The sequence below is a fragment of the Danio rerio genome, chromosome 20 (genome assembly GCF_049306965.1).
Source record: "Danio rerio strain Tuebingen ecotype United States chromosome 20, GRCz12tu, whole genome shotgun sequence".
NCBI lineage: Eukaryota > Metazoa > Chordata > Actinopteri > Cypriniformes > Danionidae > Danio > Danio rerio.
The window spans coordinates 39669116-39694144 of NC_133195.1; the positions used below are offsets into that span (position 1 = coordinate 39669116).

Genomic DNA, 25029 nt, shown 5'->3' on the forward strand with positions numbered 1-25029 from the left:
ATTATTTTATAAAACAAAAATGTCACTTTTTGGACAATATTTTACTTAATGTAATATTTTTGTAATATAAAACTACATTCATTAAACAAATACGAAATATCAAGTCAAAAAGCAAATTAAATATTAAATGTATTTGTAACAATAAGGTTAAATAAAGTCTGTTTTTATCACACATAGTTACAAGTGATTTGATCAGTGAGTGGAACTAATGACGGGGGAAAAAAAGAAATGAAATGATGGAAAAAGACAAACTACAGTAGGAATTCACAACAGTCAAACTCAATGCAACATATGTCAGGGATTTCTAGATAAGTAAATGAATAAATTCAGCAATCTGTACATTTCGTTTTGGGACAAGACATGCGGCATACTGTTTGTCTAAAGTGGTTTAATCAATAATGAATATTAAAAACGGCATTTACACAGAAACTGCTTGTCAAATAACACAATTGAACACCAGATAAATAACATTGTACAACGCTTTCTTTCACTGCTATAAAGTAACAGCTCATCTTAACTAGAAACACTTATTTTTAACTCTCATTAGGACAACTGTTATGCCCACAAGTGATATACTTGCATAGAAGAGAGACTGATGTAATAGGTTAAGAAAAGCTTTACAATACACATTCACAGTTAAGCATTGTCATTTTTTTCATTTTTCATTAAAACCCTCAATGAAAAGTCATGCTACCTTGCACAAGATTAAAGTTCATAGTTCAACATTTTTGTTCACAGCACACAATTATGATTGAGAAAGATACACTTCATATAGTGCCTGAAAACCAGATTCCAAAACTCAAAAAGAAAAAACTAATTCATACATGGTTTTCTACAGAAATAAAACTGAGGTAGCAAAGCCAAATTGTGTGAACTTTGGATGAAAAACAAGGTTTAGCATAGTGCATGAATGCCTAAAATGCAAATCAAACCAAAAAAAGTTTTAACTATGTACAGAACTTATGAAAATATAGTTTTGCTTATTTTTAGTTGTTTTTTTTTTGTATTTTTTTTTTCACAAATTGCTGGTCCTGAGAACGAACATTACATCTTTTCCTTACTATACACATATAAAAAAATCCCATCATACACAATATACAAAAGCATTACACAATGTGTCATAAAAAAAAGTCAATGGTAAATAGCCAAGCAAATACGTTAAATGTGTATATGTGTGTACATCAGATGAGATGGCAAGTTGAGGATTATGCAACACAAATTTAAGAGTTAAAAAAAAAAAAAAACATATGTACAATAATATACATCTAAGAGATCAAACTCTGCAAACTGGGGCAGTGTCCACAATCCGTAAACGCTTTGTGACTGAAAAATTGGTTTGATTTTGGTGCTCAATTGTAATTGTTTTTGTTTTTAAAAGACTTTAAAAAGGAGGCTAAGCTGCTAATGACTCATTCCCTGTCTGATGTTCGGTGTCATCCTGTTTAGGCCCCGAGTGTCCATAACAGACTAAGTCTCAGTATACTCTTGGGAAAATGCGGTACGGGACAGCTTTGCAGTACTCTTCCCATGCAGAGCCGTACTTTTTCCTGCACTGACGCTCGTCCCGTGCGTTACGGTGCACCAGCAGAGTGACCAAATAGATCAGGTAAAAATAAGGGACCAGATTGTTGAACCCTACAGAAAAGCACAAGAATCAAATGCTGGCTTTAGTCAGATATCATTTTATCAAAACAGTGAATCATAAAATAATAACAATCGACACTGGTCAGTACATTAAACAATGTCACTTGCCAATTTACCAGTAGATTCTTTAATTAATTCTACAATGTGATATGGTTTATTGCTTTTATAATTATATAAATCATTGTCATCTTTTGATAGAATGTTTTCAGTGTCATTGCAAGGCTGATATATATGAAAACTTAACATTCACCCAACGTCTTCGCAAGTTTTTAAAAAGAAGGAATTATATATCAGTTGTCAACAAAAGAGAAGCATTTCAGGATTTTCCGTGCAGTTTTCCACCAAAATAAAAGCTCCATGGTTTAAAATTTAAAAGCTAAAAACATTTTTAAAAAATTAAATATATAATGTATGTCATTTATATTGCATAACAATATTCATTATACACATTCAAAATATATATTTTTTAATATTATCAAAGAGGCCCATTATGTGTTTTTGAAAATGACCTTCTATGCAGTGTGTAACAGCTTTAAGTGAAGTGAAATATCAAGCTAAGGCTCAAATTCGGAGTTTAAAACTTTTGATTCATCTATAAAAGATTTGACTCAGAGTTGTTTACATATATTATCAGTGATGTACGAAACTCAAGCCCCGCCCATTTGTTGTGCACGCTGACCTGGGAAAATTTAACCCCCTGGCCCCGCCCACAAACAATAGAAAGAAAAAGAAGACAAACACTGTAGCAGATCCCGGTTGAATCATGTCATGAAGACGCTGTGCTCTGAAGTGTGAAAGAAAGTTAATGTTATTTTCTCCACCCAAAGATGAAACTGTGAAGAGTCAGTGGTTGAAGTTTATTTTTGCAATAAATACCTCAGCATTGAAGCCCCATCCTTGTGCTGTGTTGTTTCTACAGCAATCTACAGTTACAACAGAGGATTCGTCTGCCGTTTGTTAAAAACATGATCAGAAAAGACCATTGATGTATGGGACTTTGTCAGAACTTGACAGGAACTTTACAGTGCACAGTTCATGGATCAGTTTCACCCTCAATTTCACAAGTGCATGTAACTCAAGTGCGATTGTTTTCACTAGCTTGCAAATTATGTGTTTAATTGTTTTGTTACTCGTAACCACTTGTAGTGTATCTGTTTAACTTTTTATATTCTCATATCGTTTATAAAACCACCTCTGCCATTTGCCATTTCTCAAAGCTATGGCCACCATCGTCTGTCCTTACACACGTGCGGCGGTCAAGTTTCAAAATAGTTCAGCTTTTGCCACTGTGTGGATTAATACTGAATGTGTGTCGCTGTTTTTATTTACGGTTAAGAATAGAGCAATATGCTGGTGTTAAACTGCATTGCTTTAATGTACTCCTGCATTGGGCTCACACTTAAACTCTGCTACTTCAAAATTGTTGACAAGCTGTGGTGGCCATTTCTCTTGGTCTCACACTGAACGCAGTCGACCAATCGCAATAGACTGGGTCATCGGATCAATCAGTCCAAATTAGTATCGTGCTAAGAAGGGGTTTGGGCACAAATGACTTGCTAAATAAAGCATATGGGAGTCGCTGGGATAATTAGGTAAAAATAAATGCATATTATAAGACTCGAAAGTGTTTTTTGACCTTCCATGCATATCAGCCTGTTGTTAGAGGCCTCAAAACCAAAATATAACCTTTTTTAATGCATGATAGAGGCTCTTTAAATAATTTGAAAAAAAATCTGTTGTATTATAGTGATTGTTTTGTATTAGTTCAATACAATAATTAAATATATATTTTTATTTGCATAATAGTAATAGGTTTGCAATTAAATGAGTGTTTCTACAAATAATTTATGGATATCTGTATATTTTTCAGACAGCGTTGTTTTTTCAAGAACTACAGCTGTTACATTTTCTAAAGTCATTGGCTATTAATGGTTATATACACAAAATACTGCATAAAACATTAGCACTTTGTGTGAGATGATCTCAATCATAGAGGTAATTATTTAGCATTTTGATGACAACGACAACAGAAACAAAGCTAGAGGTCTCTGGGTAAAATGAAGTCAAACACTCACCGCATGGTAGAGACCAGGCCAAAGCCATGATGATGTCCCCCAGGTAATTGGGATGACGGACGAAACCCCAGAGACCAGACACAATGAGACTTTTTCCAGTTGCAGTAGGAATAGTTTTCAGATCTGATAGGATATTAAAAAAAAACATCTAAATTGACCAATCAAAAAAAAACAAAATCATATATATTCATGTGTTGGTTCATCCATTTCAAAACACGTACGAGACACTGCCGGGTCAGAAGGGTTTTTCCTAAAGGCAAACTTCTGAGAGTTGGCTTTCCTGAAAATATAGTATCCCACTCCTGATAGAGAAGGCAAAAACACAAGCTTAAATCATGAGTATATTGACACCATGTCCTTTAAAAAACCTAAATAATCATCTAGATGTACTTTTTAGCATGTCTAAAGAAATAAACCATGAGAAAATATGTCAGACACTGACCGTTCATAGCAATGAGAGTAATGATCCAGAACACTGAGAGCTCATTGGGATGGTTGACTAGATAGTATGCTTGACATGTGAACGTAAAGGGAACAAAAGCCAAATCTCCAAATGTCAACATAAATCCAAAGCCATCATACATTATGTCCATCATAGTCAGCAGCTTCTCCTGAAATACAGTGTGATTAGTCAGTTGGTTATGACAGCACATTAGTCTTTGATTTGAAAAACACTTGTACCTCATGCCACAAGCCATCGATGACCCACAGGAGCTGGAAGATGTTGACCAGGAGCATCGCTGGAGACGGATTCTCCAGATTCTGCTGCTTCATTTCAGCAAGCAACATCGCAAAGTTGATCAACACCTGTGGAAACAACCGACAATTGTGTTTCTTCAGTATATGTCAAATAATTTTATAGAACAAAACAAAAAACATCACACAAGATCTGAGAATTACTAATCATTTTGATCACAAGAGGGAGTAATTACGACACCAGTTTAACAAAACAGTTTAACCAAGCCTCATTCACACCAAGGTTATTATTATAGATATGAATTTTATTTCAATGCTTTTTTATTTGCTGTAAATTTGAGGTTAGTTTTAGCTTTGGCTTTAGCTTTGTTAGTATTATTTTAGTTTTTGTGAACACATTTTTATTACATTTAGTTGTATATATTTATCAATTTAGTTAACAAAAAAAAGTCCAATGCCAACCAAAGCAAAGTGTGGAGCTTGCACAGCTTACGTTAAGTGTTGTGCAAACCGCTTAGTGATAAAAATAAAATGTTTGAAGTTTGAACAGACATGAATCCAAAACCATAAAGATGCAAATGAAAAAAAGTTTTTAATGATGAAGAATTAAGGCAAACTACTTCATATTAAAGATCATGTACTTAAACATGCCTATTAGGCTGCACAATATTGAAAAAATCTGACATTGCAAGGTTTTGTTTTGCTGCGATGTGACTATAATATCACCTGATGATTTGAATAGCTCTATTTGGAAAGATTTCATTCATTCATTTAGATTGACTGGCATGATCAAGTCTTTTTCTACGCAGTGCATTTGCATAAAATATAAGAAATGTGACTGAGCAAAATTAAAAAGTTTTTCTGGGGAGAGTAACAGTATTAAAGTATAAAAATTGAACATTCATTTTTGTTTTGGCTTAGTCCCTTTACTAATCAGAGGTTGCCACAGTGGAATGAACCACCAACTTATCCAGCATGTTTTACGCAGCGGATGCCCTTCCAGCTGCAACCAATCACTGGGAAACACCCATACACTCATTCACACACATACACTATGAACAATTTTAGCTTACCCAATTCACCTACAGCACATGTCTTTGGACTTGTGGGGGAAACCAGAGCACTCAGAGGAAACCCACACAACCACGGGGAGAACATGCAAACTCCATACAAAAATGCCACCCATAAATTACCCAAATTAACCAAAATAACAAATTAACCTCTGAAAACTGAAATAAAATAATAATTATCAAAAGCAATAATTTGGCTGTTTAGAGAACCACCTGTAGATGGCATTTTTACAAACACATTTTCTTCATTTGCTAAAAAAAAGTTTTGCTTAAGGCTGAACATTACATAATTTGAGCATACATATCGCAATGTGTGTATCCGCAATGGTCTCATTGCTGGATTAGATTTTTTATTAAAGATTAAAAGATAAAGATATTATTTTAAAAATAATTTATACAGAGACAATGACTGCATGACATTGTCAAAAATCTAATCAGTTTGTTTTGTTTTTCAGTTTTTTTTTATTTTTTTATTTTATGCCAGTTAAAGAAAATGCTTTTAGACCAAGTTTTGGTTTACAAAAATAACCTTGATTCACACTACCAGTGATCTTTATTTGGACGAATAATAAATAAATAATTTAACATTATATGATATTCCATAACCCTGACCTGTGGGAACCCTGTGAATGAGGCTTTGCAAAACAATACCAATACTCACCCAACCCATCAGTCCAGGGCGCATTTCACAGAAGAACTTAATATCGAAGCTTTTGATACGGGGATTTAACTCTCTGCCCATGAAGAAGTCATAAATGATGTAGCCTAGAGGAATAATAAAAAATTATGTATAATCTTTTTAAAAATACCTAAGCCTAACATTTAAATGGCAATATTTTACTGAAAGGCTTATTTCATAATCATAAACAATTGTAGCTGGTTTATCCTAATCAGCAGCACAGATGAAAACGAGAAGAGTTATGAGACAGCTTGGACGATTATTTAAAGGGATAGTTCATCCAAAACTTTAAAACTGAAAATTGTCATCATTTACCCATCGTTTACTTGGTCCAAACCGGTTTGACTGACTTTTAGTTGAACACTAAAAAAAAAAATAAAAAAAAAAAGGGTTACTATTTAATTCTATATTAAAGAATAAAAGGAAATGGTACTGGTCCTCAGCTTTCTTCAAAATATCTTCTTAAGTATGCAACAGAATAAAGAATCTCCTAAAGGTCTGGAACTCTTCGAGGATGAGTAAACTTACATTTTGGGTGAACTATCCCTTTGAGCGTGAATAATGAGGATAATAAACCATTTGTGAAAAACCACAAGTGAAAAAATGCTAAACCAAAGAGGAAGAAGTCAGTTAGTGCTGGCTGATTTTATATGGCCTTACCAGAGTTTCCTCCGGGAGCTAGCTCATCTTTAGATGCCCAGCGGGAGCGGATGAACAGGTAGATGCTGAGGAGAGTTGCGATGAGCAGGGCAGAGGTGTAGAACTGCAAGAAGTGTGCATGGATGTAGCTGAGATCCACCTCCTGGTACACAGCGACACCTGCTGCCACAGCCGTGAGGAGTAATGCATAGAAACCTGACGCAGAAAGAAAATTAAGCTTTTTAAATCAGTCAAATTTTAAAAATTCCATATAGATTAGATTTGCTGATATCAGAAATTTTGAAGTCTGACCATTAATCCTGTATTTCAAAGTTTTCCCATTCTTAAGTGGCATTCCTTCAACAAGCTGTAGGGTGAGGGATTGAGAGGAAGCGACAAAGAAAGAGAGAGAGAGAGAGAGACACACACAAATTTACAAGAGAACACAAGTCAGTTAAAAGCTGAAATAAAATAAATTATAAATTAGGGTTGCAGACTTCATGTAAGGTACTATGGTAAGGATACTGAAACTTCAAAATACTGTACTTTTAAAGTGGTAGTATTGTCAGTACTGCAGTACTAACAGTCATTTATCTGTATTGTATACGCTACTTTATTTACATTGATTTGCAATTTTAATTCACTAAAGGGGATGAAGATTATTCTTTTGTCTTATTTTTTCCAATAACAAAAACATAAAGAAAGAGTGTATAGTGTGTAATTTTATATATATTTATAGTTTAATTTTATATATATATATATATATATATATATATATATATTAATAAAAATGACTAAAGCACAAAACTAAAATTAAAAACTAATTTAAAGTATTAAGTAAGATTGCTTTAGTATATTAACAGTTAAACACTGGAACTAGTGTCGGGTCAAACAAAATGGTTCTGCAATATTTGTGTAAAAACCAGCCTAATAACCCAAATCCTTGAGGTATGACACAACCATGTAGTAATTTCTGTTCTAAAATCTAATCATTTTAATCATAAAAAACACACAATCTAAAAGATAATATGCTTAACAAAATTGTCAAAGAGATGTTTCGGCTTATGCAAGATGCGTTAAAAACAGATAACTGCAAAACTGGATAAAACACCTATAAAACTGCTGTATTTTTAAAGGTTCTAATAAAGAACCAAGTTGTTACTTGTACACAAGCTATATATTTCCACCATTGTTAAACTAGATGACAGTTGATACATCAAGCTCCTAAAGGTCACAGATGCAACTAAAACTAAAATTGCCCAGACCAAACATAAACAAATTCAGAAACGTACTCGCTATTAAACGATTTTTCTGACAAACTCATCTTGAAATAATCAGCTTAACCTCAAACTCATGGAAAAGCGCAGCAATTTTTAGATCCTATCTTAATTACCCTTAAGAGTCTGGAAATCAAAACCAGATGTTTTCCAGCGAGGCTTTCAATCTGCATGCCACTTCCAGTGATTAATCTAATCTAGCCTGCTTTACTGCAGCTAACATGCACACAAAAAAAGAGAGCCACAGAGTTATGTGGTCATGCGCTTAAACTCAGGTCACGGGGAGTCATGTGTTTGTGGACGGTACCTTTCCGACAGGGAGCAAGGAGAGGACGGCCTGGAAGAGAAGCCAGAGCAGGACGATGCCAAAGACCTGGCAATCCCAGACAGACTGAAGAGCGGGAAGCTCAAGAGGAAAGCTCTGGAGACTGGCATCCTTCTGCCCACAGAGAATGAGCAATACCAACACAGCCACTGGCAGCAGAAACATCAGGAAAAGCACACCTGAAGGAGAAGAGGGAGCCAAATCTTTTATCATAATCATTTCACTTTTCAAACAAACATTAAGAATAAATAATCTGACAATAATTCCTATATTATATTTTTCTGTGCATGATGCTGTTAACCTGTAGTAAAAGAGAATTTAAAACTTTAAGCTATATGTTTTTGTTTATTTTAAGCCTTATATTTTTATTTACTATTTGGACACAATATTACAAAAATCTGATGTTACGATATTTTACTTATCTGCACTAATTTTTGTGAAATTCTCAATACAATTCATCCAGATGGCTTAAATAAAAAGCTTTAACATTTTTCTGGAGAGTCTAAAAGTACTCGCGTACAGAAATTAAATATTCACAATGGAAAAAATGCTTTTGTGCACAGATTATTTGCTTGTGAAGGAGAAATTCAATTAATTTGGGCATATTATTTCTGAAAACATGTGTTTTGCTTGTATAGAAAATGCTTCTCCATTTCTCTTGTTTCTAGTCCAAATATCTTGGTAAGAAAAGCATTTTTGCAGTGCAGTCTCACAGGCCTTAAAAACACATTCTGATGATAAACTTTAGCTCTATTGTGGGTAAACTTTGCAGTGACTCTACAGATCACATGTGTTTGTGGCTCCTGGTCAACTATAATTGAGACTCAACATTGCACTGCAAATGTCTACATTGCGATAATGATGCTGAAATTATATTTTGTGAAGCCCAACAACCTATATTTTTAACCCAAAAGAGACAATTCTAGACCATTAACAAATAAGTAAATGTGGGGAAAATGCTACTGAAACACAGTCTATCAAACAAGAGTAGAATACAGTTTGGTAGGGCCGATAAACGATATTATATCAAATCGCGATAAAATTTATGTCAATAACAATGATCAGCTCTGGACTTTTTTTTTTACTCTAGATTGGTCTAAGAGCCAGAAATGTGCAACAATGTAAATCTTAGAGTGTGTTGTTATTAGAGACAAACCAAATTTTTGGCCACCGAAAATTCATTGGCGAAAATGTTAAGCCATTTAACGGGCGCTCTAATTTTCGGCAAGCCATACAGTACAGTATTAAATTAAATCGATAAAGGCTTACCGACTCTTCCTCCAAACTCCAGATCGGCGGTCTTGACGGCTGCTGGTGCTTTAGTTTGCAATAACGGCTCAGACTCTACGGCTTTCTCCAGCTCTACAGCCTTGCCATCACCCTGGTCCTTCCTGCGCCGTAGATTATATCGTCCACCTGTCTGGTTCTCTGATTCAGTCTCTGTCTTCTCCTGTTACAACGTTACAGTGAGTCAAGACTGAATAGTAGCATAAATTATTTACAGATTACAAAATAAATAATTTCACATCTGTTGAAACAGAAACCAACTTTTTTTTGTTTTGAAAATTGACACTTATTAAGAAATGACTAATTAAAATGTGACAATTTATATTAAATAAGCGATTTCTATTTCAAACAGAAATATTAAGCAGCACTAAAAAAATGCTACTGAAGGGGAAAAATAAAGTTAGTAACATTTAACTAAATTTTTAATGAAATACATGCAGGTTTGGAGAGCATTACAAATATTTTACAATCTAACCAAATCCAAATTTCTGAGTTTTAACATTTATGTTCACACCCTCCTTAAAACTATTACTGCATGTTTAAATAGAGTAAAAACATTTATGTGTAAAAGTTTATGTGTTGTGTCATGCAAAGACTGAAGGTTTACCACTGAAACCTTGTGCCTTTTCTATAACGTGACTGTACTAATGTAAAGCTTAAGCAGTCTGGTCATGCTTTGTAAACCCTGTTCAATTGTCCCACGAGGGGAGAAAAATGCTGAAAAACGTGACAGTATGATTAAACAGAGCCCACAGTCAGCTTTAGCTTTGTGTGCACAACTAAATAGGCTCCTGTCACACATGGGAGGCACAACATACATGCATGCATCATGACATTCCAGCCTTCACAAGACCAGTTTGTGACAGGATACATTAAGATGGTTTACTTGCTGCTGCTAGTGATCAAAATTTTATTGATAATGTGAATCGCTGATGCATTCATACCTCTGTGACTACAGGAGCTGCTTTAGCTGTATTATTTTCCTCTTTCTTCTCAGATTTGCTGTTGCTGCTGTTGTTCTCGTGTTTCATCGCCTGAAAGAGATGACAGTCAAGGATATGTGACTTGAACTCACGAGGAAAGACAAATGAGATAACAGCAGTAAACATGAGTTAACTGATGTGAAAGAAATTAAACCCAAAAATAAGTGTAACTATTTACAAGACTGAGTCAAGTTAGATCGGAAAGAAGAATCAAATAATGAAAGCAAAAATGCATTTATAGGAAAATTAAAGTTACAATTTAAAGCTTTCTATTTCAAATAAATTTTGTTAATTTGAATTTTCTATTAATTAATTATTCCTAAAAAAATAAGTATCACTGTTGTCACAAAACAATTACAAAAAAGTGGCACAATGTTAAAAAAAAGAGCAATGTTTTTGCAAGATTTCCATCATGTGTGAAATTACATTTAAACACATTAATAAAGAATAATTATTTTAGACTGCAATAATATTTCAAAATATTCCTATATTTAAAAAAAAATAAATAAAATTTAGGGCTGCACGTTATTGAAAAATCTGACTTTGCGGTATATTTTTTGCAGCAACTTTGTTATATTGGGATATTCACCGGATGACTTGAACAGCTCTATTTGGATAGATTTTATTCATTTATACTAACGAGGATCTATTATTTCTCTATGCAGTAGATCTGCATATAATACAATAAATTACAAGCATATATATAAATAACAGAGTAAAAATAAAGTTAAATAAACAGTGTTTTATGGTTTTCTTGGTAGTCTAACACTATTTAAATACAAAAACTGAACAATCAACCATCAAATAACATGGTCATTACTGTATAAATACTTTGATATACTAATGTTTAATATAATTCATTTATTAGTTTTCTTTTCGGCTTAGTCCCTTTATTAATCCAGGGTAGCCACAGCGGAATGAACTGCCAACTTAGCCAGCACATGTTTTACACAGAGAATGCCCTTTTGGCTGCAACCCATCTCTGGGAAACCCACCCATACACACTTATACACTAAGGACAATTTAGCCCATCCAATTCACCTGTACCGCATGTCTTTGGACTGTGGGGGAAACCGGAGCACCCAGAGGAAACCAACGCAAATGCAGGGAGAACATGCAAACTCCACACAGAAACGCCAACTGAACCAGTTGAGGCTCGAACCAGCAACCTTCTGTTTAATATCTTTTTTTTTAATATTTAATAAATAATCTATTCCTGCCATGTGACTATTGCAGATACACATATTGTGATATCAATGCACAAACTAAATATTGTTCAGCCCTATCACCATTGTAATCATAAAACAGCTAAATAAATAAAGCAAGCCTTAACATTTGACTTTTAATGTGCACACCCACTGCAAGTAAAACCTTACCACAGGAGTGAGTCGAACCTCCAGCACTTCTTTGAGTTTTTCCTTGCGCACTTCTGTGCTGCGAGATGAAGCTCTGCGCGGCGTCCTAGCTGGTGAACGGGAGCGACTGCGACGTGGGCGTCCCGGGGAACGTGCCGATGAACGTCCTGGCGAGCGTCCCGGTGATCGAGATCTTGACCTCGACCGTCCAGCAGTTTGAAAAATGACCACACTCTGCAACAAAGGCAACAATATTTAATGAGAGTCAACATTATGTTATTATGTTGTCATAATGTAGGTCACATTCATAGTGCCAGTCACAAAAAGATATGTTGAAGAATGCAAGAAACCAGTATCCACTGTCATTCATAGTTAAAATTAAAAACTATGAAAATCAATGGCTTCCAAAATTTTTCAAAATATCTTCTTTCATGTTCAAAAGAAGCTCAAGATTTTTTATTTTTGGGTGAACCAAGCCTTTGACAATTAAGAGATTAGTTCACCCAAAAATTTAAATTCTTATTCATTTCTCACTCTCACATCCAATCTGATGGGAGATTTTAGATCTTAGAAACACAAATTACTATATTTTGACTCTGACTCCCCATAGACAGAATTGTTCTAAAGACACTCAAAACATTCCATGTGACTTCAGTGGTTCAACTGTAACTATAAGAAGCTGCAAGGACAACTTTGTGTGCAAAAAAATTCTAAAAACAACTTAGTTCACCGGTGTATTCTGCGTCAGATTAGAAAGCGTGTTTACCACAGGCTGTACAATGTATTTGCCATAAGAGTCAGCAGTGTAACACCCAACTGTTGTATTACTCATAGTAAATGTGCACGTTAATCTGACGTATAGAAGACATAGGCAAACCATGTCCTTACAGCTGTTTGGCACATAGATCTAATCTTGGAGCTTCATAAAACCGTATAATGACCACTGAAGTCACATGGAATGTTTTGAAAAGGTTTTTGGTTCCTTGTCTGGACTTTGAACATCTCTGAACCGTTGCTGTATGTGGAGGGTCAAAAAGCCCATGGATTCTATTCAAATATATACTAATTTGTGTTACAAAGATAAACAAAGCTCTCAGAGGATTAGAACAATATGATGGTGAGTAATCAATAACAGAAATATTAAATATCAACTTATCAATCAGATATGCTGAATACTCTTCCTAAAGATATAAAGAAATAAGTAACACATCTGGCCCATTTAGTTCAACTAAAGCAAAGGATGCTCTTTGAGTCATGTTGGAAAACCTGTCAGAGAGGCTTCATACCGTGATGTCTGACTCCTTCAGCTCCAGCTCAGTACCATCTTTGTAGATGACGGTGTAGAGGCGAGTCTTGTTATCAAAACTCATCACCTTGACCTCATAATAAAGGTTACTGCCGGGCCAGCGGCCCATTACAGTATCTCCAATCTGAAACCTTGCAGGCGGCATCTTTGTTTACTTAAAAAAAAGAAAGAAAGAAATCAATTCACAAGATAAAAACATATGCAATAAATTAAACATTTTTCCATATTCCATACAACACATTTTATGGAGTTCTTAACTATTAAACACTCAACTTTGTTAATGATTTTGGGCTCTATTTTGACGGTCCATGCGCAAAACGGAAAGCGCAGGGCGCAAACGCATTCAGGGTGTGTCAGAATTCATATGTGCTAATATGAGGACAGGAAAATCCGCTTTGCGCCGTGGCACATGGTCTAAAAGGGTTGAGTTTATTTTCCTAACGAGTTATATGTGTGTTTTGAGAATAAACCAATCAGAGCGTCATCTCCCATTGCCTTTAACTGCCAGCTGCGTCACACCATAAGCGCATTTGCTATCTACACGACGTAAATTAAGTTCACTTTCGCTTTTGCTCTCGTGGATAGGGAAACCTTTACGCACAGACATCAATTAGCATATAAATAATTAATTTGCTTGTTAAGTGCAAAGATTTGTTTCAAAACTATTTCTAAATTCAGTTCTGGTGCAGTAGCATCACCAAACAGATTTTACAACCAGTTTAAGCATTCTGATTAAGTTATACTAAAACACAAGTAGGAAAACAAGGCAAACAGACTTCAACGCTTAACCTCAAAACATGCTCAAAACATTTGTTTTTGTAGTTTTATATATTAAAAGACACTAATTCAAATCATGTTAAATGTAGTGCACTGCTTCCGAATTCTTCATGCAAAATCATGTTAAATAATTCAGTGATATTCTGCACTATAGAGTAAAATACATTTTAATTTTATATGATTGGATTAGTTCATTTTTGAAATCATAGAAATCACAGGGCCCTAGGTTAACTGTGCCACAGTACACAGTATATGCTATGAATTGCTTCATTACAGTTGTCCCTGCATATTAAGTATTTTACATAGAAAAAAAGACACACTTCACCTTCAAAAACGCATTGCGTGTTCCGTTCAAAACTAGTATTTTAGCCTTACAGATTCTCAGTGAGTATTTCAAACACATTCAATGGTGAAGCATAAGGGAAACACCAGAGTAGCTGCACATGGCCTGATGACAAAAAAGCGGTGATGTCAGCTGCAGCCTGAGAAGTGCTGATGGGTCTGAATTACACACTCACTGTACTCTGCAACAGCGCTATTGTTGAGTTCTCAATAGCTTTTATGCCAGGGATTCTACCATCACACAGGTACCTGTAACATCAACTTCTGGCAGATGAGAGGACTTTTAACATCTATCTTTCCAACGTATAACCAACAGAAGCAACTTTCTGTTCTTTTTAGGTTAATTACATTTGGAGATGACACTCACCCTTTGTTGGGTTTCTAAAGAATAGAGTCCCAAAACAAGATTACACTAAATTTGAAGTTTTTCTTCTTAAATCTGTAAGATAGCCTTTTTACTCAACATTTTACAAATATTTAAAAAAAAAATTGTTCTAAAATAAATATGCTAAAATATTTAGCCTTATAACGTAAAACCAACATGTAAGAAAAAAAAAAAAACGCTTTCAAGATAAACCACGATTTGGAAAAGTCAAAAGTTACTGTTTTACCATTCTTATGGTATATGTAAGATTTTTTTATTTATTTTCTTTTTAGTTTTTTTTTGGACAACATTATCTCCAGCAGAAAAGACATCCAAAGACGAAGTTTTAAATTGTAAAGAAATTTGTGTTTTTGAAACTAATGTAGACAGCAGAAGTCAATGATTTATTTGAATTATTTAGTCTGACATGTTCCTCAATATAAAATATATTGTGTTCAAAGGGGAAAAAGTTTTTGTTTTTTACCCGGATATTTTAAAAAAAATGTCATTTAGAGTAGTAATCACAATACAGGGTTCAACACTAAGGATTTTTTCTACTGGTCCAATCGGGCCAATGGTTCAGATTTTTACTTGCCCTGCCCAAATTTTCACTGGCCCCATTAAAAAAAAATAAATAAAAAAGACAAGTTAATGCTTATTTTTTAGCCACATATTTTAAATAATGTGTCAAAAATAACTTCTGTGAATCTAGAATTTCAATATTTGAAAAATGTTAATAAATGTATGAGCACAATTCAGAGCTATGCAAACGAAAATTGCATTATGGGAAATGTGGAGGTATTTTATTGCAGTTTGAAATTATTTAACAAAAGGTGGCTGACTGGCAAATTGTGCAAAAAAATAAATTAATTAAATAAAAAATAAAAATAATCACCATTTTTTTCGTTGTGTTTTCATGTAAATGTCTGCTTCCAAGACGTTATAAAAGTTTTTAATTTAGCCTTTTAATTTGATATTGCTGCCATGTTGCCGTCTCTTCGCTGTACTGGTTGTTACCAGGATACGGAAAAAAATAGCGTGCTTCAAAACAGATAGGAGGATCCGAAAAGCAATCGACATCAGAGAAGATAGCATTTTAAGACCAAAAAGCTCAAGCTTAAAATGCACACAATTGACTAATAGTCGCAGGCAAGTTAAACTTTAGTGACAAGGCAGCACTTTCCCAATCGGGCCAGTAATAATCCTGTCTACTGTCCAAAGCATCTTTCACACTGGCCCCGGGCCATAGGGCAGTCCTTATTGTTGAGCCCTGCAATACCGTCAAACCATAATATTTTTATCCAAGGTTATCATACCATCTACGGCAGGGTGATTAATTGAAAAGTAATCAAAATCATTCAGAACCTTTAATCGATCAACATTTTCCAGGTCAATTTTTTTTTCAACTACTTCCCTTACCGCATGTGGAGTCACGTGACCCCGCTCTGTTTACACTTCTGTGTCAAGTGCAGTGAATGATCTGGAGCAGGCTTCACACAGGCACATACCACAGGCACAGAGAGGGCAAAAAATTAAATAAATAAAAGAACCATTCATTATTCGTAATTGAGTTAAAATGCTCAATTAATCAGAATTTTGATTTTAGGCCAAATCGCCCAGCCCTAATACCATCAGAATCATATACCGGCCCATGCCTAATCGGTTACCAATATATGAATTAGTTAACATTAGCAACAATAACTAAGATGAATAAATGCTTAGAAGCTTTACATGACTACATTAACGTAACTTATTTTAACAAATGAAACCTTACTGCAAAGATTTAACAAAAATAAAAACTACAACCATTCAGACTAGGGCTGTACGATTAATAATATTTTTTATCACAATAACGATATTTGTGACAATCAGTAAATAAATATTGTCATGTTTGTTTGTTTGTTTTCTATATTTGTGGCTGTGAAATTCAATAATACACAAGTGAATAAATGTTAATCAAAACAATAATTGCCATTATTAATCGTGATTAATGTTTTTTCTGTGCAGCCCTAATTCAGACTAGGCATGGGCCAGTATAAGTTTCGGACGGTATGATAACCCTGGATAAAAATATCACTGTTTCACGATATTGTGATTACTGGTCTAAAATGTGCTTTTTTTAAAATGTCAGGTTAAAAAAACTACTTTTTACCTTATTGAACACAATATATTTTATTTTAAGAAACATTTATAATATTCTAAAACAGTAAACATGTCACGGTAAATAATTCATAATTAAATCATTGACTTCTGATGTCTTCATTGATTTCAAAAACACAGATTTCTTTATCACAAACACACACACAAAAATACCTTACACATACCTTAGGAATGGTATAACAGAATTTTTGCGGTTTTAAAACCTTGTCTTTCCCAAACTGCGGTAAACCTCGAAACCGGTAATCGTCCCATGGCTAATTCAGACTGCAAAATTATGCAGAATATAATAATAGAAAATAAACCCACCAAAAATAATTTTAAAAATCTATTATTATTATTCCAGTATAATAAAAGCTTAAAATGTAACTGAAATAATTTTCTGAATATCCCTTATGACATATTTCAACAAAACATCTGTAATGTAAAATGAAAAATAAAAGGCTAAACAATCTCTAAATATAAAAAAACACCAGTCTACCATTAAAAGACAGCAATTCATCATAACACACATGTGAACATTCTAAAATTCAGATATTAAAAATTCACAGAGCAAAAACCAAACACCAATACATGAAACAGTTTCCTTACCACTAACTAGGGCTGGGCGATATGGCAAAAATGCAACCTCGATTAATTATTTTCCATATTGAACAATAACAATATATTTAGTTGTTAATGCTAACAGGTTCAAGAGTATCCCAACAATGACTGAAGCCGCAAAAATGAAAGCGTCAATTAAATAGCATAACCAATTTTTAGCAGAGGAAATTATATCAACACACTTCTAGATTTCCATTGCTGTACATTCCTGCTGTGTGATTGGCTCTTAGATCAATATAGAGTAAAAAAGCCCAAGGCTAATCATAGTTATCAACACATAAATTATCGCAATTTGATATAATATCGTTTATCGGCCCAGCCCTACCACCAACACATTAAATTTGTCAAAATGAAGCCAGAATCATAATTACAACTGCTCACACATCTAGAAGATACCCTTTTAGCAGACACACCATACAGGAAACACCCCGAACTTCATATTAAAGCCATATGGAGAGAAAGGCCATAAAAACATAAGCCTTCAACCCTAAAACCATCTAATCCAATGAAGCACATTCCAGACATTCCTGATCCAGAGCTCACTGACACACACCCAGCACTGAGTTGAAGTCCTGCAGAAATCCAGATATCCCATGTGCTTCAGGGAGTTTAGGTGAAACCACAGAGCAAAAGATTTAAACTGAGAATGTGAGTGGGCGGAGTCTGCCTGGTTTTGTTATGCAAATATGTGGGCACACGACGACACGCGCGCGCTTACTATCACTGCCAGCAGCTATTCAAAACTACTACTACAACTCAACTACTACTACTACTACTACTTAAATCTTTTAAAGCAATAGTATTTCAGACAACAATGGTCACGGTTTTCATTTTTAATCTTACTTCAAAAAACACTACAACAGAACACCACATCTTATATATTTGAAGATTGGATATAAATCCTACATATTTCATAAAAAGTCAATATGGAAATTTAAGCTGTTTGTGTTAAGCTTTTGTGTAGTTTAAATGTGATCTAGAGGCTCTAGTGTGGATTGCCATGCTGCTCCTTTAACACAGCAGAAGAATGACACCGGAATGGAGGGAAAACGTCATGTATTCAAAACCATTGTCAGTCTGCATGTGAGAGAGACTCGTAAACAGCAACATTAAACGAGAATCAATGAACTATGGGAACAAAAACAGTTATTACAATGAACGTATAGTGTATTTAACACATATTTACTGTCAAAGCAGAGTAAAATGATCTTTATGTGCGATTATTTTACACAAGAGTGGAGAGAGTCACGTGCACTTTCGTGCACAAACAACGTAATGAAACTGAAAGGTTCGATATAAATTATGAATTCAAAACTAGTTGATAAAACAGTATAAAGTTGTATTAGTGTGGTAAAACAGACGAGCTGTGATGGAGGAGCAGTAAATGCGCGCCGTGCCCAAGTTTCCTGTGCAACGACTCGGCTGGAAACCGGAGTTTCAATTCAAGTCAAATACCAAAACAACAAATAACAGCTTTGAGAATTACACATAATAGAAAACATAATGTTTTCTAAACTGTATCTTTCATATAGAGATATGCAGAAAGACAAGCAACATGTTATGTGTACTTCAGAAAGAGAGTTGGGTCGGACTGAGCGCTGAATGTATTTCTGTACCGTTAACTACGCAATCCCTATAAATACATTCCCAGACAAAAACTTTAAGCACGCAAAGTCAATTTATAAAACTTTCTTACCTTCAGTCGACCTTATTTTCCTAAAAATCACTAAAGCTTATCCGTGGAAGTTCATAAAATAAAGAATATTGTTTTAAAACGCTGGCCCCCGCTCTGAACTCGTTCCTCCCTCTGTGACTGCTCAACCTACCAGCGTTTTGAGGGCGGGAAGCGCTGTGATTGGGTGGGGCGACCTGTTTTTAAATTTCTGAATTTTCTGATTGGTCGAAGGAGGGCTTTGCGTGAGCGTTGATTGGAGGCGAGGCATTTGAGCTTGAAGAGAATCGAGGTTTACAAAATGGAGTCCTCTTCAGGCGAGACAGTTGATCGGTGAGATATGAGAAGAAGAGAGAGGGACAGGACAGACAGACGACGTCACACTTATAAATGCCATAAGTTTTTAAGTCAAATATAGTTGGTAATTAATGGGTAAAGGCACGAGAAGGGTCAGTGAAACGCTCAAATAACCGAAATTTAAGTTAATAGCTTGTTTTTCATACTTATACCAAAGAGCTTTAAATGACTTGAGAGATTCTATGCTCTTTGTTATACTGTGGAGGGCAATGGTTGTTAATACAAAATGACCAAAACAGGTCGACAAAATCTTCCGCTACATATTTTTAATATATATTTGTATTTATTATTGTATCTTTTACAGGTTACAGCCGTTCCGAAACATGCTTTTACCCTCCTATTGTTAACTTGTAATTCATCTTGACTGACAGGTACTTCTGCTGAACACAACCACACTCTTGTTTTGTGGTTTGAATATAATACAAACTTGTCAACTACTGTTAAAACAATTAAAAATTAGCTTCAAATGAAAATTAAGGCCACTTTGAAACAGGTAATAATTATATTAAACACATTTCAACTTGCATTAGTAAGGTAAATAACAGTTAGTTGTGAGCACAGAGTAAACTGCTATGATTTAAGTTACCTGTGTATAAGTTAATATTACAATATTCAATTAATTATAGTGCTATGATTGATAGAAATCTAAATCTAGAATAATTAAATAGTAACTAGCAATGTATTTTAACAATAACCAAATACATTCAGCTTGCAGTCTTATCAACTAATCCAACCAGCTTTTTGTTGGTTATGTTTAAGAGTAGGTGTCTAATACTTACTCTAAGTCTTACTCAGTTTCCGTTTTAGCAAAATTGCATTGCTGCATTTGACCTTAGCTGAACTTTAGCAGTGCATTTATGTGCTCAGTCTGGAGTTGTGCACATTTTCTAGTAGCTGCTTTCTGAACCAGTAAGATTGTTTGAGCTGCGTTTAAGAAGTGTGTTCAGTGCAGTGGCTGTTTGAGTAATATTCAGCTTTTGTTGCAGTGTTTGCTCAGTGCTGCCTTCTTCCTGTTTGATACAGCTTAGCCGTGCAACAGCACAGCAGACACAAAAGTGGCAGCGTTTGCATAAGCTGTGTTTTACAATTCCAAAATCAAAAGATCTAGATTTGAGTAGATATTGACTCAAATATGTTTTATCAAAGACTATAAACACAGTGTGCATAAAAAAACAACAGACATCCACTATACATGCATTCAATTTAATAACATATTTACAAAAAAACTCATCTTGGCATAAAGAACAATAATCATTGGATGATGTTAATTTCAGGACATCAAAGCAGCTAAAAAAATACTGTAAATTTAAAACTTTATGCTTTTTTCTAAATCATTATGTCAAACCCATTTGTCTGCAAATTTCTAATTTAAAATATAGTAATTTTGTAATTGCTCACATATTTTAATTCATACAGGTCAGAATAACAGTTTAATTTTTACAGAAATGTATCTTATGCTGAATGTCAATGGAACATTTTATATTTATAGGTACTTTCCTAAAGTGGTTCCAAACCTTTCTGAGTTTCATTCTTCTGTTTAACATTAAATAAGATATTTTGAAGAACCTGTAACCACTGACTTTCATAGTAGGTGAAACACTATACACATACTAAGACCATAAATTAAGTCAACTTAAAGTTTTTTAGGAATTTGGTTTTGAAACCAAATAGCTTGAATACTATAAACTTATATACGCACACACACGGTGGGCCATTTATATGTTTATATGAATACGCCTTAATAAACTTGTTGGGAATTTCACAAGAAAAACAATGGTGTACTTGGTTTTAAACGTAACTTTATTCTTTCATGAGTTATTTACAAGCCCCCTCACATATTCTAATGTGCCACAAACAGGACGTTAATATCACCAACCATTCCCATTTTATTAAGGTTCATCCTTATAAATCGCAGAAAGAGAGAGAGAGCCATAAGTATTTATATGTATTATACATTTATTATTTGTTGATTTCGTCAAACATTTAGATCATTAGTAAAGTAAAATTGTTTAATGTAGATTCTACACTCTCAAAAATAAAGGTGCCAAATCTGTGTCTGGGGTGGTACCTTTTCAAAAAGTACACTTTTGTACCATATAGGTGGACATTAGTACCTTTAGGGTACAGTTTTGTAATTTTAAGGTTCACTTTTGTACCTTTAAGTTACTTTGAGGTACACATGTACGTTTTAAGTATTATAACGTACATTTAAGGACCTGGTAAGAAAAAAAAATTACCTTTTGAAAAGGTACTGCCCACCCCACTGGTTTTGTACCTTTATTTCTGAAAGTGTAGCATTAGAGTTAACACAAAAAAACGAATTAATTCATACATAACTCATTAGGCTTGAGTTCTGCTTAATATCAGTTTTTAAGTTACCTCCAACTCCCTTTCATTAAGTCAAAGTAAATTTTTAAATCATTTTAAGTTAAACTAACTTATTTTATTTAGTGATTTTCACAGGGTTTACATGGTACAGAAATCAATAGTTACAGGTTTAAAGCTTTTATCTAAATATCTTCTTTAGTCTTTAACAGAACAAAGAGAGTCACATGTTTGAAACAAAGGTTCGTAAATGATGGCATAATACATTTTTGGGTGAACTATCCCTTTAAGCGCACTTATTTTAGTCACCACAACTTTTTGTTGTAGTATTTTTTTTTACTATGGTTTATCTATAGAGAAAAGTTTCTTAAGGTCTTACCTATTTTTATAGAAATACAAGCAAAAAAAACCTAAATATATCAAATAAAAAATCCAAACAAGTCATGTCAATGTTACAATTCAGAAAGAAACGCAAACACCAATGTATTGCAATTTTTATTTAATTTGCTCAAACAAAACAATGTTAGCGTGTAAGAAACTTCTAATTAACATGAAAACAGTATGGTACAACATGAACGATAAAATAGAAAGATAAGGAAACTGAAAATTGCATTAAAAAGGACCTTCAGTTGAATCTGACCAGCACGGTCTGCTCATAATCGAGACTTATTGTGCCGTCAACAGCGTTCAACTGACTCCCGCCATCAAAGATCAGTTTCTCAGATCCCACCAGCATACATGGTCTTAACCATACCACAAACCACACTGTAATGCAACAGAATGCAAGAAAAAAAAATGACACAGAAGAATGTGAATGCATGTTTGATTTGAACCAAAAATCGTAAAAGCGTCCTTTGCAACTCACTGAAGCAAAATGCAAAAGAAACGAATAAAGTTATGGCAGGCCCTAAATTAATACTCTCTATATATACGCTTTTATATTTTCGACATATCAAATGCAACTTCCGAACAAGGCACAAACCATGAAGATCACAAACAGGTTTATCCAGGAATGAATCAACCCTGATCAAAATATTTTACCTGTTTAACCTATAGACCGATCGTCAAACGTTATTTGTCGTCAAAACAAAGGTGGATCAGGAGTGTGTGACGTTCTAGAGTTTACCGTTTAGCTTTGGTGATGCAGCCGATCACAAAGTGACGGCCGGTCGTGTCAGCAATAATATCATTTGAACTTCTGGGTTTTTAAAGTGCAATCAATGCTGTAAACACTCTATACAAACGCTCCGATTCCTTGAGAGATTGATGGTTTCGAACTACATAAAAGTAACGACAAAAGGATCGACAAGTGAGCATAGCATGGGGGAAACGGATAACCGAGAAAAAGAAAGAAATCTGATCTGAGAGAACGTCACAAATTCATGTTCTCAAGAATTCTCCTCAAAATTCGCACAGCCTATTATCACACTTCACGTTTGTACAAAGATTTCGGTCTTAAAAAGCAGATTTCCCAATAAAAGTTTCCATAACAAAAAATAAGCGTGTTGGAAGATAAAGCTCCTCTGAAAAACAGAGCCAGTTTCTTGGCCCTCGTTAAATTTTAGGTGGTTTATACCCCATGCTAGATGAATACGCGAGATCTTCCACTTGCGTAAATCCCAAAATAAAACGTAAAATGAGTTAAACCCTGCAAATTTATTATGGCTATAAAGAGGTGTCCGTTGTGAACTGCACTTGGAGAACATCATTCATCCACGTTTTGAGGGCAAAGTGGATGATTATGGAAACAAACGGAAAAAAAAGAGACGTGGAACAATGCTACACTTATTGCTTATGAACTGAATAACTAAATTATTTTTCGTGGCAACCATTTTGTCCCCCTTCCCGTTCATAAGACGACATGCACCGAAATCGAAAGAAATACAAAAAAAAAAAAAGAGCCTACGTGAATAAAAAGTTTCTGGTTAGCACTATCTACAGATATGGTCTTGAGATGACGTTGACGTCGACCTTAACTTCGATTGGCTGAGAGGATTTTGGTAAAGAGCTACAACGATGTACAGTAGAAAGGCATTGTCCTTCGTGATCTTCTTAGCGAACACACAAGACGAAGAAGGTTTACAGATAACAGTGGCATTCGCTTCTTGAAGAATAATGGAAACCGACTGAAAGAGCGAGTTAAGCTACCTGATGTGATCATGGCGTACATTGGAACAGATTGATTGAATGACTTGCAGATATAATGTTTATTTCATCGTCATTTTAAATGTACATATTCTGGTTAAAATAGTAGGAAGACAAGCTTTAGAGTCCTGCAGCAATAGACCGTACTCGGCTGGTTGGCCCGATTTCAAGGTTTTGCTCTATACAAGGCCAACTCGAGTCTCCAAACGCCTTCGTAAATTCATAAACAAAGCCTGCCCTTTGCTAAACAATGTGCCGTAGAATGAATGTCATCTGCTTGATTTACAATTTCACTCTTCAATGGTTAATACAGTATGTGATTCAGTAATAGTTTGTCTTTTTTCCCCCCGTCATTTTCTTTCCACAGTAAAAGTCATCCATTGCATACTGACAGTCAACTTCGTTTCCGACTGCCTTCGATTGGGGCATTTGGTGTACGGCGTCGCGTAGAGACGTCGTCTTATCCTCTTGCTCTTACGCCCTCCATCACCCCGCGCTCAATACTTATGTCTTTCCAAGGCATTATATCCAACAGATCTTTCCCAATTTTCATTGTTATTGTGATCACCACTAGTTAAAACTGTAATTTTCCCATTTTCATTGCTTTTGAGATAGTGTCTTAAACTGAAGCTGACCTCTGAAGTGACAGATTGTGGTTTTTAAAAAAATACAGGTGCACTTCGGCCTCTTCTATGCAGAGTTCGACTTGCCCAGCTCCTCCCTGATTGCTGAAAACACAGAGACGACACCAACATTAGAAACGGTTTAGTTCAGATCAGTTGCTTTACAGTTCACAGCCTGAGGTCAACAGACCTGCTTATTTATTGTTTTTTAAAATGTTTTTCCAACAATAGCTGTTTCCATCAAAAAATGCTAATTGAATGTATGCGCAAAACTGGAATATCGCAAAAAGACGAGCATATTAAGCAGCGTTTCCATCAAATGAATTGG

At 34.7% G+C, this 25029-nt stretch overlaps 2 protein-coding genes and 1 long non-coding RNA gene across 32 annotated transcripts in view; 1 reads left to right on the forward strand and 2 right to left on the reverse strand.

The window, feature by feature from the left end:
* Positions 1-373: 373 nt before the first annotated feature.
* lbr (lamin B receptor) lies at positions 374-19350 on the reverse strand. Of its 2 annotated transcripts, none has more exons than XM_021468371.3 (14): positions 18133-18190; positions 13317-13490; positions 12052-12264; positions 10637-10726; positions 9675-9855; positions 8388-8584; positions 7116-7170; positions 6825-7019; positions 6147-6250; positions 4401-4526; positions 4162-4330; positions 3941-4021; positions 3720-3842; positions 374-1635 (listed from the first exon to the last, which is right to left on the reverse strand). In XM_021468371.3, the coding sequence occupies exons 2-14, from the start codon at positions 13479-13481 to the stop codon at positions 1475-1477; spliced, it is 1860 nt and encodes a 619-aa protein (XP_021324046.2). In that variant the 5' UTR covers positions 13482-13490; positions 18133-18190; the 3' UTR covers positions 374-1474.
* Positions 19351-19572: 222 nt separating this feature from the next.
* LOC141379378 (uncharacterized) lies at positions 19573-23538 on the forward strand. Its single transcript, XR_012395966.1, has 2 exons — positions 19573-19700; positions 19913-23538. It is a non-coding gene; the product is annotated as an uncharacterized lncRNA (long non-coding RNA).
* Positions 22416-25029, reverse strand: part of enah (ENAH actin regulator) — a 206182-nt gene continuing 203568 nt past the window's right edge. For all 29 annotated transcript variants that reach the window (XM_073932427.1, XM_073932425.1, XM_073932424.1 and 26 more), the window contains 1 exon segment: positions 22416-24806. In XM_073932427.1, the coding sequence (XP_073788528.1) occupies positions 24769-24806 (38 nt within the window). In that variant the 3' untranslated portion in view covers positions 22416-24768.